Source organism: Ctenopharyngodon idella, chromosome 13 (assembly GCF_019924925.1).
Source record: "Ctenopharyngodon idella isolate HZGC_01 chromosome 13, HZGC01, whole genome shotgun sequence".
Classification (NCBI taxonomy): Eukaryota; Metazoa; Chordata; class Actinopteri; order Cypriniformes; family Xenocyprididae; genus Ctenopharyngodon; species Ctenopharyngodon idella.
Window position 1 is genome coordinate 30,749,220 of NC_067232.1, and position 18,188 is coordinate 30,767,407.

The window sequence follows — 18,188 nt, forward strand, 5'->3', positions numbered from 1 at the left end:
TCTAAATGTTTTGAAGTGATCCTTCTACTTAAAGAGGTGGCTCAACACCTCCTTCACTGTTTTCACGTACACCTCATCAGGCGGAGGTTTTCTTGCACTGCCGGGCTGCAGGAACTTGCTGATTCTTGGTAAGGCCTTCATTCTTCCCTGAAACGCCTGTGAAGAAAGGTTATATAAAATTTATTAGATAGACTGAACCAATCACAGGAATTATCCGCTTGATTCATGGATATTCTTGAATATCACTATATATCCAATAGCTAGTACTGTTTTGTCTATCTGTATTAAATATAAATTTAATAAAACTCTATTCTAACTGTTCATATGTCAGTGTTTAAAGACACTGGCATATTAACAAAGACTTTTTTTGTAATAAATTGTAATACTAAAACATCAAAAATGTGGTCCCACTTTATATTAAGTGTCTTTAACTACTATGTACTGATATTAAAATAAATAATTTGATGCAGTGTATTTATTGCATGCATACATGTTTTTACATTGTACACTCAAAAAAATTGAGCCATTTTTTAAGGTAGTATAATAAAATTCCATCAAATTGATTTGAATAATCCTTACATATTATTCATGTTATGAATTAGAAATAGAGGTGTATATGACTATCTTCTTTCAGACGAACACAATCTGAGTTATATTAAAAAATATCCTGGCTCTTCCAAGCTTTATAATGGCAGTGAATGGCGCTCCTGATTTTGAAAAAAGCACATCCATCCATCATAAAAGTAATCCATATGACTCCAGGGGGTTAATAAAGACGATGCGGTTTATAAGAAAAAATATCCGTATTTATAACTTTATAAACTATAATCACTGGCTTCTGATAGCAGCTGTATAAATGAATAAATGAATTGAATTGTACGCGAGTCAGTCTTCCACTGGAACTAGACTCGAGTACGACTGTTACCGGAAGCTAGTGATTCTAGTTTATAAAGTTATAAATATGGATATTTTTCTTACAAAAACGCATGGTTTTGCTTCAGAAGGCCTTTATTATTATCCCCTGGATCCGTATGGATTACTTTTATGATGGATGGATGCACTTTTTTTTGAGATTCAAAATCTCAGTTACTATTTGCTCCTATTATGAAGCCCGGGAAGAGCCAGGATATTTAAGGCCCGAGCACCGATGGTGTGAGGAATCTTGTAATTGCTCTGTCAATTATTCTTCTCTAAAATGAATCGCATTTTTGAGGGTCTAAACATGCTCGAAAACTCATGAAACTTTGCACACGCATCAGAAGTGGTGAAAATTTATGTCTGATATGGGTTTCAGAATTAGGTGTGGCAAAATGGCTTGACAGCACCACCTACAAAATTTCAACGAAGTGCCCCTCGCGCTACGTTTCATGTACAGGTATGAAATTCGGTAGACAGATGTAACAGCCCAATACCTACAAAAAAGTCCCTGGGTGCAAAATCTGTAAACCCAACAGGAAGTGAGATATTTTGAGTTTTCTCTGCAAAATTTTTGCAGTTTTTGCCATTTCCAGACATTGTACTTTAACGAAACAAGTAATATAAAGTGTGACCAAAAATAGTATTAAGCAAGTTAAGTCAGTTTTGTGGTTGATGGTCTGTGTGGGAAAGTGTGGAACAGCACCTGGATTTTGGGAAAGGTTGACAGTATTGTAGGGAATATCTCTTGCAGCATCAGAGTGGCTTCCAGAAGGTGAACGTCAGCGCGGCTCAACTGGTTTCCCACCAGGAAATCAGAGTTTGCAAGACCCTAAAAAAGTCATACCAGAAATTGCATGATTTCATTTATCCAATGTGGAGAATCATGCTTCATAATGGCAGGAATGAAAAGTCAGAGATATCAGTACCTTTTCAAACACAGGAAGGAAGCGCTCTTTTGCCTTTTGCTCTATATTACTGAAATATTTCTCTTTGTTTTCGGGTGGCGTGAAAATAGACATTATGATAGTATCCATTAGATCGATGGTACCCTCTGTATACATGTCAATCCTTAAGGACAAAAATTCAGGGATAATTGCTCAGGTGTGGTGGAAAAACAAGGAACCTTATTTAAAATAACTGATTACAAAACAGTTTTCTTTAAAAGTTTATACATACAAAGCTCGTTCTTTAAGGTCTTTTCCATAGAGGTTGTATTTTCCAGCGATGTAATTCAAGATGGCCTTTGACTGCACAAGCTGCATCCCATCTATTTCAACCAAAGGCACCTGCTGAAACATCAGGGCTCCATCTACAATAAACATAGCAATCACATTAATATAGGTTCATAAAAAACAAGAAGAGATGATTGATGAGGAATTTACAGTCAACATACCATTTAGCAGTTTATCATATTGCTCTTTTTTGGTCAAAAACACCTCCTCAAACTGTGAACACAACACCAAAATAAAGTCAAGGTGAAAAAGCGTACTGTACACATTGCAAGGCACACACACAATTTTAAAGTGTCTGTTTTGGGATTGTTTGTCATACTAGCTATTTTTATTACACAGAACAAAAGATGACAAAAGATTTTTTTTTCTCCAGAATTTTTCTAGACTTTATGCAACAAACCTCGACTCCAGCTGCAGCCAAAAGCCATCGGGCCGACTCCATTTTCCCTCTTCCATTGAAGTAATGCAACACAACTTTCCCAGACATTTTCCCAAAATAAAGCGACACTTCAAAACTCTTTGCTGTGCAGCAGACAGTGTGTGCAATGTGTAGGGTGCTATATGTTGACCATTCAGGGTGTTGCCTAATTCGTGGGTGTTGCTGCATCGGGACAAAGGACACAATCTTACACAACCCCTGTCCTACACATAATATATCATTATCTTTGTTTGAAAAAAAAAAGTAAAATGAGTATACTCCCGATATTGTCTGTTTCAAAATCTCCCTGTTTATATAAACCATATTAATTTCAAAAAGTGGCATATAGTTTTAGAAAATTTATCTGGGATGAGGGGAAACCAAGAATAAAACTTAAGGTTTTACAAATTAGTAAAGAAATTGGGGGTTTATCATTGCCAAATTTGGAGTATTACTATTACGCAGCCCAGATTAAGCCAATTTTGAACTGGATGCAACCGGATAATATATCAAAGTGGAAATGTATGGAAACTGGGTCACTTGATGCAATTAGTACATTCATATTTTGTGGGAGAAAGGAAAAGGTGAATACTAGTTATTATTGTAGGTAAAACTTTTAAATGTTGGAGAAGAATCTGCAAAGAGATGAATATGTGATCATGAGATTTTTTTTTTGTTTTGTTTTTTTTTTTGAGAGAGAGAAATAGCAAGAGATCCAGATTTTAAACCAAATACTTCTGATGATGTATTTAAGGTTTGGGCTGGCAAAGGACTTCAAAGATTTTATCAAATTTATGAGATGGAGACATTTGAGAGTATAGTGGAAAAACTATGCATTGTTTAGGAAATTATTTTACAGTTATTTAAAGGATGAGATAAATAAAAACGTGATATTCACCCTCTGTTGCGCTTTATGATTAAAGTTAGTAAAATTAATAGAGTAGGAAATTAAGGAAACACAGGAAATTAAGAGCAAAAAGTATACATTTTGAAAAGATATGGGCACCTCTAAAATCAAAGCATATACTATAAAATAAATAAATACAGATCACATTAATTACCTTTTTATCTAATCCTTTTAATTTATTTAACATAATGAAAAGCTCGAGCAGTGATTATAAAACGTTCATTAGCGCACGTAATTTAGATTAAAAAATGCTACATCATGCTTATTTATAACATGAAATAGTACTATCGCAAGCCGTTTTATAACTTTATGACTTCTGGACTATATGACTAACCTTAGTCATCAAAATAATTGTGACTCGTCACAATACAATTGTAACTCTCTAAAATATAATTTGTTTTGTCAAACCAAAGCTTTAAATGAAAATTACGCGTGCTAAAATATGTTCACAAATTCTTTAACTTATAAACTAACTTCACAGAGGCAAAATGAATCTTTGTCCACTTTTCCTGTCAGTTTACGTAATCATTAAGTACGCCAATAGCAGCGCTGTGTATTTGCATTGCAGCAAAGCATTCTGGGAAATACCGACTGTTTTGGATTTAAAAGAATCTAATAAACAAATAAACGTAGAATTTGTATTCGTATCGTGTTTCATACATCTATATTTGATTGCGTAAGTATATCAAACTTGTTAAGATCGCAACCTAAATTGTATGTTACCGTCAAAGAGAAACAACGGTCGTATCTGCTGTATATATACTCTGTGAATGAACACTTGCATTCGGATGTGAGGGCGATCTGGCTGCGACATCTGTCACCCCATTGATCGCTAGGGTTGATTCGGCTGATCTGGCTGGCTAGGCGGGTGTCCCCTTCCTCCCTCACCGCTCCATGTGTGTCCCTCCCGAAGCTCCGCGCTCGGTTGAAGAGGACGTGTTCCCCCGGCGGACGAGCATCGTTGGTATAGAAGTAGCTGCACTCCCCTGCTAGAACCTCCAAACAAGCTCAAGGCCCATTTGTAGGAGAAACGTAGGGAAGTCGAGCTCCAAGACTTCAAGCACATCCAAATGAGGCACTGCATGTGGCAGTCTGCCTTTCTTTTGAGAAATTCAAATTGCTTATTCATTATTTATATTGTATTAATTATTAATCATTCATTATTATAATAATTATCAAGTTACATTTTTTTTCTCGTTTTTTAAATTAAGTAAATCTGAAACTAAAACCATTTAAAAAAACAACAACTAAAAACTAAAACATAATGAATAAAAGCTATATAGACATATTTTTAAAAAACAAAAACTATTAAAAATAAAAAAACAACATAATTACTAAAACTTTTACTAATATTAAAATGAAAATGGAAAATTTAAAAATAAAAACTGATTAAAAAAATTTATAAAAACTATAATAGTGTCGCAATGATGTTAAAATAACACTAAAATAAACTGCAGTATTCCATAAAAAACAATAATTTTCGATTTTGATTTCATTGTAACTTTAAAGTAGTGCTGTCAAGCAATTAAATATTTTTCTAATTAATTACATGATGTGTCTGTAATGATATCGGACTTGAGAGAGAGAAGCAGATGGTAAGTTAACTGAGCAATCGTTTATTGAGCGATATCAAAGGCCCACTGAAGTGCCTTGGAACGCGCATTATTCAATGTGTTGACGCAATTTCAGCTGAAACGGGAAGACAGGGCGGGGCATATTGATCAGCTCTTCCCCTTTTTTTAAAATAGCCAATAGCGTTTCATTTATATCACAGCTCGGCCAGAGCCGTTGAGCTCTGTAAAACCTCCGTTTCTCCTCCTAATCTCCTCCATATCACTATAAAATACAGCATTCTGTGCAGAATTCAAATGCATCCGATAAGGTTTTTGGTCTGAGCCTGACTTGCGCATATGATCTGCTCTGTGCTATTGTGTCTCTGGACTGGAGCAGACTGTGTGCGCTGCATTTCGCGTGACAGTAACGTGAAACCAGACTTCATTCGCCTCAATGGAAAGCATATTTACACTGTCTTAATCGTTCCCTATACCCTATATAGTGCACTATGTGCCATTCTCCATGTAGAAAATAATAAATGTGTGAACAAGTGACCGATTTCAGCCGCATCTATTTATAATGCAGGGGGCAGGACGCTTTAGATTTTAGAGAGCATCTGATTGGACAGAAAATCTGATGAGAAGCTGAAGTCCACGGTGATGTCATGAAAATTCGTGATCCATTTTAGCGGAAGTGAGAGACTGTAAGTTTTAAAAGCTTATATCTCCTAAATGCGAATTTTGTCATTGTTTTGGAACACACCAGCTTATTCATAACTTTAAGACTAACATATTCATACTAAAAGCTAAAATCTTAAATTTTGATTTCAGGGGGATGTTAGGACAAGTCATTTCACTTGGCGACCATCTTTGAAAGGCCTCTCGGGCACGCAAGTGCAGTTCCTATCTCTTTGAATGGGGAAACATCAAATTCTCCAAAACTGTTTGCTAAGCTTGCGATTAAATTTCATATTTGAAATCTCCAATGAAATCTGACAACAACAAATCTTGTTTCCAAACGCTCAAATCATGACAAAACAAAAACATTTTTCAGGCTGATAATGCCTCCCTCGAGGGGAGGGAGGTTGGGGTTGGTCTTTGCGAAGGGTCAATTGGCAATTGTTTCTTATTTAGAAGGTGGGACTTATTCCGTCATATTGTGCATTACACTTTCTCCTGTTCATAGTAGCACAGAGTGCGCTGTCTTTCTGTATATAAAGTCTCTGGCAATATGCAGGGGAAAAAGTACAACAGGTGAATATCAGATGCAGATGCAAACACAATGGAATGAGATATAACAGGTAACTGAGTCTTTGTGTCTTTCAGGTGGATTCCAGGAGATTGTGACGAGAGATAGCCAAGGAAGATGGAGTGCACACACCTCAGTTGCCGGTGAGTAGTGAGATCCACACGACCAGAGGGAAACCATGACAGGACTGAAGAGGTGAGGTGCTGGAGTGGAGAGCAGGAGTAGAGACTGGAGATGATCATGAAGGACGAAAGAGATAACACTGGAGGTAAATAGTTCAGGTAAATCATTCACAGATATTTGAGTCTAAGCAATGAGTATGAGGGGCGTTGATAGGGTCAGAAGAGAAAAGTGTGTGTCTCCTTGACTTAAGTGCAGCAAATCTGTAGTAATACGTTTCGAAAAATGTACATGTATTTACATAATTATGACGCACATTTTATTGATCATAGTTATTTTATTTCGCCCAAACTACACACATTGTATACTGTGAACAATTATTAAGCTTAGTTAGTAGTTAGAGCCAGTGGTGTAGTCTACGTGATACGCAGGCATACGCCTGTATACCCACTAGGAATGTTCAAGGATTTCCGTATACCCACTTAAAAAAGCGCGAGGATACGTAACCAATAAATCACAAAATATGATTTTGACATGAAACAAAGTCTCATATTTCTCAAAGTCTCAAGTTATATATTTTGCCCATTTTACTTCGGAATAAAAAAAACATAAATACCGTTTTGGCGCTCTTTAATGTGATCGTGACAGATCGCAGTAGCAGTTCAAGAGAGGCGGCGGCCTGACGCGCACGTGACCTGATCCTTTCCTCCGCTTTAAGTTACCAGTTACAGCGCGAAATAAACATGAATGAACATCTCAAGGTATGATAAAAGATACACTACAACTTAACGAAATCCATCCATCATGTCTCGTATAATCGCTTAATCAGTGTTTCAACCGCGGAAAGACGTTAATAACAGCTTGTAAACAATGTCACGTAACGTCACATTTACCTCAGAACAAACATATTCAGTGACCATAAACTCGTTAAGCTAGAGAAATGAACTCTAGAGAGGAGCATTTAGCTAAATATATACACCATATTACATATTAATTATAATTTTTAATGTTCTTCAATAGCCTATATTATGCATGTTTGAATAAATCCGTCAAGTTGACAGCCACCATTTAAATGTTTATATTTCAAAAAACGAATTGGAGTAGAAATGAATTTAAAGTTAGTAGGCCTATTATAACTTTATTATTATAAAAATTTCCTTAAGTGTAATTTAAGTTTGTATACAAATCAGTTCATTTTAACCTTCAATAACCAACTGATTCCCATGTATATTTTACAGCATTATTTGAGATTTTTTTTCTTGAAAAAATTTGCCATGTACTGTACCTGATATACAGTATATCCAAAATAACTGATATTGACTCGACTTGCAAGTTAGTGAATTGAAATGCATAACTATGATGACAGACTGGCAGGAAATGGTGCAAAAGAGAAAACAAAGTCCAAACAGGGTGATATTGTGACATACTGATAAGCTTCATCTTTCCATTATTATCACACTCTAAAAAATGCTGGGTTAAAGTTGGGTTGAAAATGCACAAACCCAGCGATTGGGTTGTTTTAACCCAGCAGTTGGGTTAAATGTTTGCCCAACCTGCTGGGTAGTTTTTTAACCCAACTATTGTTTAAAAATGACTATACGTCTGGCTTAAAATGAACCCAAAATAGGTTGGAATTTGAAAATCAGACACATAATTACTAGAGGCAACAATAATAATCAAAAGGTGAACATTTATTAATAAACTTATTGTTTATTGTTTAACTATTATATTTAATATTAGTAAATGTTAATTTCCAACATATTTTGGGTTCATTTTAAGCAAACAATACAGCAATTTTTACACAATAGTTCGGTTAAATAAAACTACCCAGCAGGTTGGGCAAACATTTAACCCAACCGCTGGGTTTGTCCATTTTAAAACCCAACTTGGGTTGTTTTTAACCAAACATTTTTAGAGAGTAATCAACTTGCACTCTTAAATGTGTATTAAAACTTGCCAGCTGATAAAATATGCTCCAGGGACCATATTCATATAACATCTCAGGCTATCTTAAGGGCTGAGTTAGATGGTGATTGACACGAAACAGTAGAAAATCAGTCCAGAGTCTCTTCAGCTGTAAATGTCATTGGCTGGTAAAGTCTTTTGTTGATTATAATAAATTGACATGTTGATAAAACACACATAAGCAGTCTTTCAGAATGCTCTCAATTACATACAGCCTAGATCAGATGCATACTATATGCATTAGTGAGTGTGGCGGTGCTTATGGGGTGTCGCTCTGGGACAGGTGAGTATGAGGCTGGGAGGGAAAAATCACAGTATACTCACTACAAAAAACTAGACTGCACCACTGGTTAGAGCTCCTCAGTTTCACGGAACAGTTGTATTATTGTTACCTCAACATCTCTTCTAATCAGTGGTGGATCTAGGATTTTTAAAAGCAGAGGCCACAATGGGCCCACCCTTTACAGAGTTTAACGTTCAAGTCATGGGCAGTTCTTAAATTAATTAGTTTTGCATTCATTTCACCTCTTTCGTTTGCTCCTAGCTCCATCGCTTTGTTCTTGAACTGTTGGAGCACAAAAACGTAAAATACAAAGGTTAAAAGAACAGCGTGACTAAGATATACTGAAAAAAAAAAATCCCTAAATTTACTAGATACTTCAAGGCATTGAATACATCAAGACAGAAAGTGGCGAAGTCACGCAGTCCGTGAGGGAGAGATTGCTAACGGCAGGACCTCAGATACGGCTTATCACTTGAAACATGTAAGTAGTAGCAACTTTACACGTCCACTCGCTCTAATGTTAGCCTAGTCCTCTTAGATAAATGTGCTGTTATTTGGCGCATATCCAAGTGTTTGTGTGGGGAGCGCGCTCGCTGCATGACATGGAGGCGCCGGGGCCATTACTTGCATTTAACTTAAAATACTAAGTCATTTTGGTCACATAGATAATGCAAACTGTAAAGGGTCCACCTTTCTTTCTGTAAACTCACAATAACAGCAAACGTTGTGCTTTTGTGAAATAATGAAAACAACCAGGATGCGCTTGCAGCCGTCAGTGAACTTGAGCACGTAACAAACATGAACCAAAACTCAGCGTATTTGTCTACTTTTGAACAAACCAATTCAAATGGAAAATTAATATTCTCAGATTATGTAATCCGTATGAAACCTGCACATAGGCGCGTCCACTGCGGAAAACAGAAAACGTTATCAATAAATTATTAAAATGTTTAGACAGTCTCCTTACTGTTTTTCACGACACTCATAATCATTACGTTTGCCGGTGCGCTGTGGCAAACTTTATGCATGCGCTTGAGCGCTGATTATATAGGCAATTAAAGGCTCATTATTATGATTTACTATGATTTTAAATTTCTCAATTTACTTGTGTGGTGTGTGGTAATTTTCTTACTGTGGTGTTCCACCACTTGAAGGAATATAGAGGAAACGCTGTAGTATTGGCTGTCTCAATGTGTGTGTGTGCGTATGCCAGTTCACTTTACTATTTGCATGTGGACTATGCTCACACAAAGAGCAGCCTAGGGGCCCCTGACCACCTTAATCCGCCCCTGTCTAAACCATATATGGTTCGCCTTTACTTCCGGCCTGAAACGCGTGTGCTCTTGATCATTTAGCGCCCTCTTCTGGACAGAGCTTGATCACACAAATTAATAGATTTTAATAAGGGATAACAAGAGCTGATGATGAAAACGGTTTGAAATAAGATTTAAAAACTGATTGAACTTTTGCATTGTTTCTTTTAACATGTATATCTTTAAAATACTTTCATTTACATACTTTATATAAGCTCAGGATAACCAACCGGATCAGAAACACCTGGAGCTGGAGTAATTGACACCTTTGCAAGACAAATAATTTAATTGTGAATTATGAATTCTACTAAATATCTTATAGGCTAAATGACACACAGCAGCCTTATATGTTTTACAGAAGTATGAACTCTACATAATGGAGGGAGAAAATGAATGAAGAACATGATGGAGAAAACAGCCAACAGAAACATGGCAGACTGCAGATGACTTTACCTTTGAGGTGAGAGAATAAGTGAGCCATTATGAAAAATAATGCATTTGTTATTTACCATAGAAATAATTTGTTTGTGGCAAATTTATTAGGCTATTTTATGATTTTTTTTTTCCCTCACAGTTTTAGCCCATGTTATATTTTTAGCACAGCCACTAAGGACAGATTTTTTTTTTCTTTTAAATCATAAATCGACCTTAAATATAATTGTGGTAGTTTTAAGATATATAAGAAGCAGCACACTAGCTTAAAACGAGAACACTAGCTTAAAGGTTCAAAAGATTCATAACGGTCCGAAGCTTCATGAAGCAGTGTTTTGAAATCGGCCATCACTATATAAGTCGTTATTTTGTTTTTCTGGTGCACCAAAAATATTCTCATCGCTTTATAATATTAATATTGAGCCACTGTACTCACATGAACTGATTTAAATATGTTTTTAGTACATTAATGGATCTTGAGAGAGGAAATGTCATTGCTGGCTATGGAGGCCTCACTGAGCCATCGGATTTCAACAAAAATATCTTAATTTGTGTTCTGAAGACGAACGAAGGTCTTACGGGTGTGGAACGACATGAGGGTGAGTAATAAATGACATTATTTAGATTTTTGGGTGAACTAACCCTTTAAGAAAAAGCGACTGGGTGATTGGGTTGGCCTCGTAAATCGGCTGAGGGGCAGGTTTTTTAAAAACAACCTCGCGACTCAACGCAGCTGTCACGCTTTGTGGGAGGAGCTTAACTCTCTTCAAACCGAAAGTGGAAGTGCAATCCTCCACAGACGACATTTTGAAAATTATATTAACCACAACCTAAAATACCATCACTTAAGTTCCTTGAAAACATCTCATATTGGATTTTTTTTTGTTTTTTTGCCTAAAGAGAGCCACTTGGTCAATACATACATAATTCACGTCAAACTACAGACGTGACCAAATTTACCGTTATTTTCCAGATGGATGAGAATGCATGGAATGTAAACAGACGCATGGTTTGGATGCTCTTTAATAAAGGTACTATTTTCTCTAGAAGTGAAATTTCAATATAATTTTGAAATTATATCGAAGCACTGAAGTTTTTGGAGCACTCTATCAGATATTGGTACCTTGGTTTGGTTTGATATTGATTCCAACTTTGGTTTGCTTTAAATCTCTTTTAAAGTTTGGTTTACTTTAATAACTCTTTATCTTCTTTTCAAATTTCTCTTATTTTCATGTTTCCCATTTTCAAATTTTATTTGAATCGTATTTATTCACAGCTGCATATGAGATGGCAATGTGCATGTTCAGTGAAGTAAACTAACGATAGTACCAATAAGGAAGTAACATATGAAATAAAATATAATCCCACCTATCAGAATTTTGTTATAAGAACGTTCTTTAAATATTCAGTGTTGGTTCTGGGAACATAAATGTCCAATTTTCTTGACATTAGAGGAACGTGTTTTAAAAGGTTGGTGTTCCTCAAATGTTCTTTCAACTTAATTTTGATTTAAAATTCAACATTCTAGGAACGTTGATTTGTAACATTCCAAGAATAATAAAAATGTCCAGTTTCCTTAATGTTAGTAGAATGTTATTTAAAGGTTAGTATGATGTTCCTGAAACATTCTTTCAATCATTCAAACACCTGCTGTGAACAAGCACTGAAAGAAAGAGAAATAAGGACACAAACTACAACTTTCTTTAGCCACAGCCTTAGATGAACTGAAGATAAAAGACATTAAATCTCTGAAGATCTGATTAAACAACTCCACAAACAGCATTACCAGCTTCATTTATTACTAACCAGACTGACTTTATTTCTGTCACATGTCTACAGAAGTTCTTATTGAGAATAACAGAGGTTTAGATGTTGATGTCTTATTGATAATTTTTCATTTAAGGTCACCATCATGGAGATCAGTGTTTGCTTTAGTTAAGGTCTTGACCCTTGACTTTTATTGAGTTGCTTCTTTATCCGCAATTGCAGGTGTTTATGGAAAATGTTTCTGCACTGATAAAGCAGATCAATATGTCTGTTTTTAATAACAGGCAAATGTCTGCATTAAAGTTGTTTAAAGGACTGCTTTTTCTGTAGCTGACTTAAGGAATTGAAGTATTATTGTAAAGTATAAAACTCAACCAATGTGAAAAAGATCATTTGTAACATCATTGTTGCATTTCAGATGCTGAATGTTGATGTGAGTGTATAAATAACACTGTCATTGTTAACTTTTGTTATACACTCACAGACATCAACATTCGGCATATGAAACACAACAATGGTGACATGCTTCATGCCAGAATACAAAACTCTAATACAAAAATGTCTAAGTGTGTTGTGCTTAACTTTTAAATAGTTTTGGACAATCTTACATAAATTGCTTCAGTGTTACAAATGTTTTTTTTTTTTTTTTATAAATCACATCAGTTGAGTTTAGCAGTTGTTTAAACCACTTTAATGTAATCATTTGACCATTAAAACAGACATGCTGATCTGCTTTATCACTGCAGAATATTTTCCTGAAAACACCTGCAATTGTAATCTCCATGATGGTAAATAAATAAAAAAAAATTCAATAAAACATCAACATCTAAACCTCTGTTAATTCTCAATAAGAGCTTCTGTAGACGTGTGACAGAAATAAAGTCAGTCTGGTTAGTAATAAATGAAGCTGGTAATGCTGTTTGTGGAGTTGTTTAATCAGATCTTCAGAGATTTAATGTCTTTTATCTTCAGTTCATCTAAGGCTGTGGCTAAAGAAAGTTGTAGTTTGTGTCCTTATTTCTCTTTCTTTCAGTGCTTGTTCACAGCAGGTGTTTGAATGATTGAAAGAATGTTTCAGGAACATCATACTAACCTTTAAATAACATTCTACTAACATTAAGGAAACTGGACATTTTTATTATTCTTGGAATGTTACAAATCAAAGTTCCTAGAATGTTGAATTTTAAATCAAAATTAAGTTGAAAGAACATTAGAGGAACATCAAACCTTAAAAAAAAAAAAAACGGTTCTCTAACGTCAAGAAAACTGGACTTTTTTTTTTTTACGTTCCCAGAACCAACACTGAATATTCGGAGAATGTTCTTATAACAAAATTCTGTTAGCTGGGATAGTAGTGCAAAATTAAATTAAAAATAGTCGTAAAATATAAAATAAGGTATCAGTGCAGAGTAATTAGAAAGCTAATAAATGTAAATAAAAGCAAAAATTAATAGGCTAATTGCATGAGTAAGAAAGATAAAGGTAAGAAAAGGCCTACATGAGCTGCATATAAGTTTAGTGATGGAGAGACAGACTTCTCACTGTTCTTACATTGTGGCAGACAAACACTGCAGAGCTGCTAACATGCTGTGTTCATCTAAGAAGTGAAGTCATTTACTCTAGTATATCAGATGTAATGTATCTGATTAGTTTTGTAGAGAACATTTTTGCATATTCTGTAGATTCTGTCAGAAAATGGGGTTGATTCCAATGAGTCTGTACCTTTTGCTCACCCAAAAAAATTTTATTTTTATTTACAGATTTCAGATTTCAGTGTGTTAAAATTTAGTGAATCTTTTATTTATGTATTGTGTTTCCTCAAACAGATCACTGATTCTAGAGAATGGAGGGAGGCGCTGCCTCTAAAATGAGTCTCCATGAGGAGAGAGAGGATCAGACACAGACGGCATCATCTGCAGTGTCCAGCTGTGTGTCTTTGAAGAGTAACGACTCTATGAGGGAACCTCCTGTATTGAGTGATGGACCACTGACCTCCGACATCAAGTAAGATGCTATGTAACAAAGACAATAACCTAGAGATGGAATGGAATTTTAACTGACTGTCATATGTGTATAACAGGTACCTCCCAGCTAACAGAATATTGTTATAAGAACAATCTCCAAATATTCAGTGTTGGTTCTGGGAATGTAAAAAAAAAATGTCCAGATTTCTTGACATTAGAGGAATGTGTTTTAAAAGGTATGATGTTCCTCAAACGTTCTTTCAACTTAATTTTGTCTAATAAGAACACAAAATAAGAAATAAGGACACAAACTACAACTTTCTTCTGCACAGCCTTAGATGAACTGAAGATAAAAGACATTAAATCTCTGAAGATCTGATTAAACAACTCCACAAACAGCATTACCAGCTTCACTTATTACTAACCAGACTGACTTTATTTCTGTCACATGTCTACAGAAGTTCTTATTGAGAATTAACAGAGGTTTAGATGTTGATGTCTTATTAAAAAATGTTTCATTTGAGGTCACCATCATGGAGATCTTCGTTTGCTTTAGTTGGGCTCTTGACCCTTGACTTTTGTTAAAAAAAAATTTTTTTCAGCAAATTGCAGGTGTTTTCAGAAAACATTAATTTATTCACGCCGCAATGCATGCTTAGAAGCCATCAATCTGTTTTGTATGCTGGCATGAAGCATGTCACCATTGTTGTGTTTCAAATGCCAATATTGATGTCTGTGAGTGTACAAATAACACAAAACATGTTTTAAACAAAAAGTTAACAATGACAGTGTTATTTATACACTCACAGACATCAACATTAAGCATCTGAAATGCAACAACAGTGTTACAAATGATCTTTATTACATTATATGATCTGAATTTTTTACTTTTCAATAATGCTTCAATTCCATAAGTCAACAATTACAGAAAAAACAAACAGTTGTTTAAGCCACTTTAATGAAGTCATTTGACCATTAAATCAGACATATTGATCTGCTTTATCAATGAAGAAACACTTTCTGAAAACACCTAAAGAAAACGCTGATCTCCATGATGGTGACTTCAAACAAAACATTTTCAACCAAACATCAACAACTAATTTAATAGAGATTTAATGTCTTTTACTTGCAGTTTATTTTTAATACTCTGAAGTCAGGAAACACGCCGGCGCGTTTTGCTGTTTTTTTTTCACATAGCAGCAAAATCAACTTAAAATACTCCGTCAATTTTTGTCATAGAGACAGAAGTAATATATCAATTAAAACTATAGAATGTCTTCTTTTATTTGTGTACACTCACAGTAAAAACTAAATGTTGTGCTTTTTGCAAAATAAAAAAAAAACTAACATGATGCGCGACCTGTCATCTCTCCCTGAATGAAGTCCAATCTGATACTCCCTCAGAAAATGAACTGCAACTTAGTGAATACTAATCACACAAACATGAGACATATGTCTAAAGAAACGTTGAAATGTCAGGTTTAAATCATGTAAGTCAAATCGAAAACAAATATTCTCTTTATGTAATCTGTTTGAAAAGAGAGGCATGTTAGTTAGGGGTAGGCATTTTGCCAAAATATTGTATTGAATATTTGGGCTCGTAAAAAAAAAATATTCGAACATTCGTTTGTTTAAATGACGTTAAACGAGAAATACTTTTTTCATCAAGATTTTGTAACCATTTCTGTTCAAACTTACAATTAGGCAATATACAGAACAAGCTTACATTATATCTTAAGGTTTTCTTTTAGTTCAAAGCATGAAACAATATGTGTAAACAAAAAATATAAAGAACAAAAGCATTTAAGCTCAAGCAGCGCGGATGGGAAAAATGCTAATAAAGCAGACAGCGCCAGTTATCGCGCAGAACGTGCATAATACACTCGAGTCAGTAAATGGTTATCGTGTTCATATTGATTCACATGTTCATGTTGAGAAAAACAATAATATCCACATGCTTGGGTGAGAAAACGTGCTGCGCTGACACACGTTGCAGAGACACAAAGATAACGGTGTGCTAAGCTAAGTTTCTAACAGCAGCACTTTGTGTTTTCTGTTCGTAAATGTCTCCCTCGACGAAACTTTATGTGTACTTCCTGTATGTGTACCGAGATCATTTTGCTAACAGATAAGACAAGTTATCTTCCTGGTTCACTCGGGTTACAGCTTACCTGTCGTGAATGCAGTGATGGACAGCTGTATTTGCTCATTCGACGGGTGTTTGGATTTCATGTGCTTTCTCATTGTGGTGGTGATATAATGATAACTCAGTTTCATTAATTAATTTAATCAAAAGTAATTCTATTTTGTAAGATCATTTTCATCTAAGTAACGCCAAACTTTACGGCCAGCAAAGCAACGTAGTAAAATTCCAATTTTATTTTTCGAATATTAATTACAGATTGAATATTCGACTATTTGTGCACACCCCTAATGTCAGTCATTTGCGAGTCAGCTCGTTATCCACTAATGCGGCTATGCCCACGGAGCGCAAGTGCTTTTCAGATACAAATTTTGAGGCGATCAATGCAACAGAGTGAACGCCCGTGTAAGCTCGGAAAAATGCGTCAAGCTAGTTTCATGTACTTTTCATCATTTTGAGATGCGCTGAGGAATAATTCTAAAAGGATTTACCTAAATGGAAGAGCATGACTGGATTCAATTCCATTTTGAGGATCAACTTGATCAAGCAGAGGATTGTGAAAGGTAAGTTTTTTTTATCCCTAAATTATTTATTCTAATCGTGATATAGACTCGTGTTTGTCAATATTAAGCAGCAAAAACACTGTTTAAACATGAATCCTGCATGTTCTGTGTCTCTGTGTGAATGATTATTGGCTTTTCCCAAAAAATATTGCTATACTGAGATGAGTGAAATCAACTGAAATATGTAATAAATACTAAAATAAAATGTGTTATATGTGTTATACAACATATTAAACTGCACATTAACATTTATAGGCTCTATAATATAACAAATAAGATACATAAAATGTCATAGCAATATGAATGTTTATAGCCTATATAGTGCCACATCAATGAAGCTTTCGTTCGCAAAGAATGATGGAAGCTTTGCATCACAGAAATAAATTATATTTTAAAGTATATTAAAATAGAAAACCATTATTTTAAATTGTAATAATATTTCACAGTATTGTTTTTTCTGTATTTTTGATCAAATAAATGCAGGCTTCATGAGCATGAGACTTCTTTCAAAAACATTATAAATAGTAATGTGTCAAATCTTTTGACTGGTACTGTAATTAAAAATATAGGCCTATACAAAATTTTCTTCACATGATGTGCAATAATAAGTGCATGCATGAGATCACAAAAATCATGTTTTCTGTTAAGAGTGGACATTATAACGTTACCACAATAGCTGATATGATCCTGATATCAGCATGCTCACAGAGGGTTTTTTTTCTTTTATCTCACAGATTTGAGAATCATAGTAACCAGATATTTGCCCACATTGGACTGCATGAATATGATACTGAGATCACTGACTATAAGCAGTAAAGTTTTTTTTTTTCTTCTTCTTCTTCTTCTTTTTTTTTTTTTTTTCCTCCAGTGCAGAAACACCAAATGCCAGGTATGTGATGTTCGCTTATATCTTTGAACAGGATTTATTTCCAGATATAACTCTGTACTCAAAATGTGTTTTTGACTCTCATTTATATAGTTAATTATATTTTAAATAAACTTCAAACAAATGATATATTTCTTTTGTCATGCATTCTTTCTTAGTTCACTCGGTCACATTCCTGAATGAATGGCTCATTATGCGGCTCATTAGGGGCAGGGTCTTAATCTCCTCAGGTGTGAATCACAGCATTATTCATGAAGATTCACGCCTCTTCACATATGGCCTATGTAAACAAAAAGTGTCTTAGAAATTTAAAATCAATACATCGTTTTATGCGTCCGAGTAGGCAGGACAATTTGTTAATAAATCTGTTAGCTGGGCTGCTCCAATACAGCACATTTATCGAAGGGGTTGTGTCATGAAAAATTACAAATGAACAGAAAGACAATATATAAGATAAGTATACAAACATTCTGCA

The 18,188-nt window shown here is 34.9% G+C and overlaps 1 protein-coding gene and 1 long non-coding RNA gene across 11 annotated transcripts in view; one reads left to right on the plus strand and one right to left on the minus strand.

Annotated features, from left to right (window-relative positions):
- Window positions 1-8: 8 nt before the first annotated feature.
- Window positions 9-18,188, minus strand: part of gsta.1 (glutathione S-transferase, alpha tandem duplicate 1) — a 105,654-nt gene continuing 87,474 nt past the window's right edge. For 4 of the 10 annotated variants that reach the window (XM_051918158.1, XM_051918168.1, XM_051918155.1 and 1 more), the window contains 2 exons: window positions 1,622-1,747; window positions 9-156 (listed from right to left, as the gene is read on the minus strand). In XM_051918158.1, coding sequence (XP_051774118.1) covers window positions 25-156; window positions 1,622-1,747 — 258 coding nt within the window. In that variant the 3' untranslated portion in view covers window positions 9-24. Of the gene's footprint in view, window positions 157-1,621; window positions 1,748-1,844; window positions 1,987-2,094; window positions 2,228-18,188 lie in introns of all 10 variants that reach the window. The other 6 variants (XM_051918165.1, XM_051918163.1, XM_051918162.1 and 3 more) reach the window with 2 other exon arrangements.
- On the plus strand, window positions 11,154-17,689 carry LOC127525548 (uncharacterized). The gene is made up of 3 exons (XR_007933365.1): window positions 11,154-11,421; window positions 13,984-14,161; window positions 17,562-17,689. It is a non-coding gene; the product is annotated as an uncharacterized LOC127525548 (long non-coding RNA).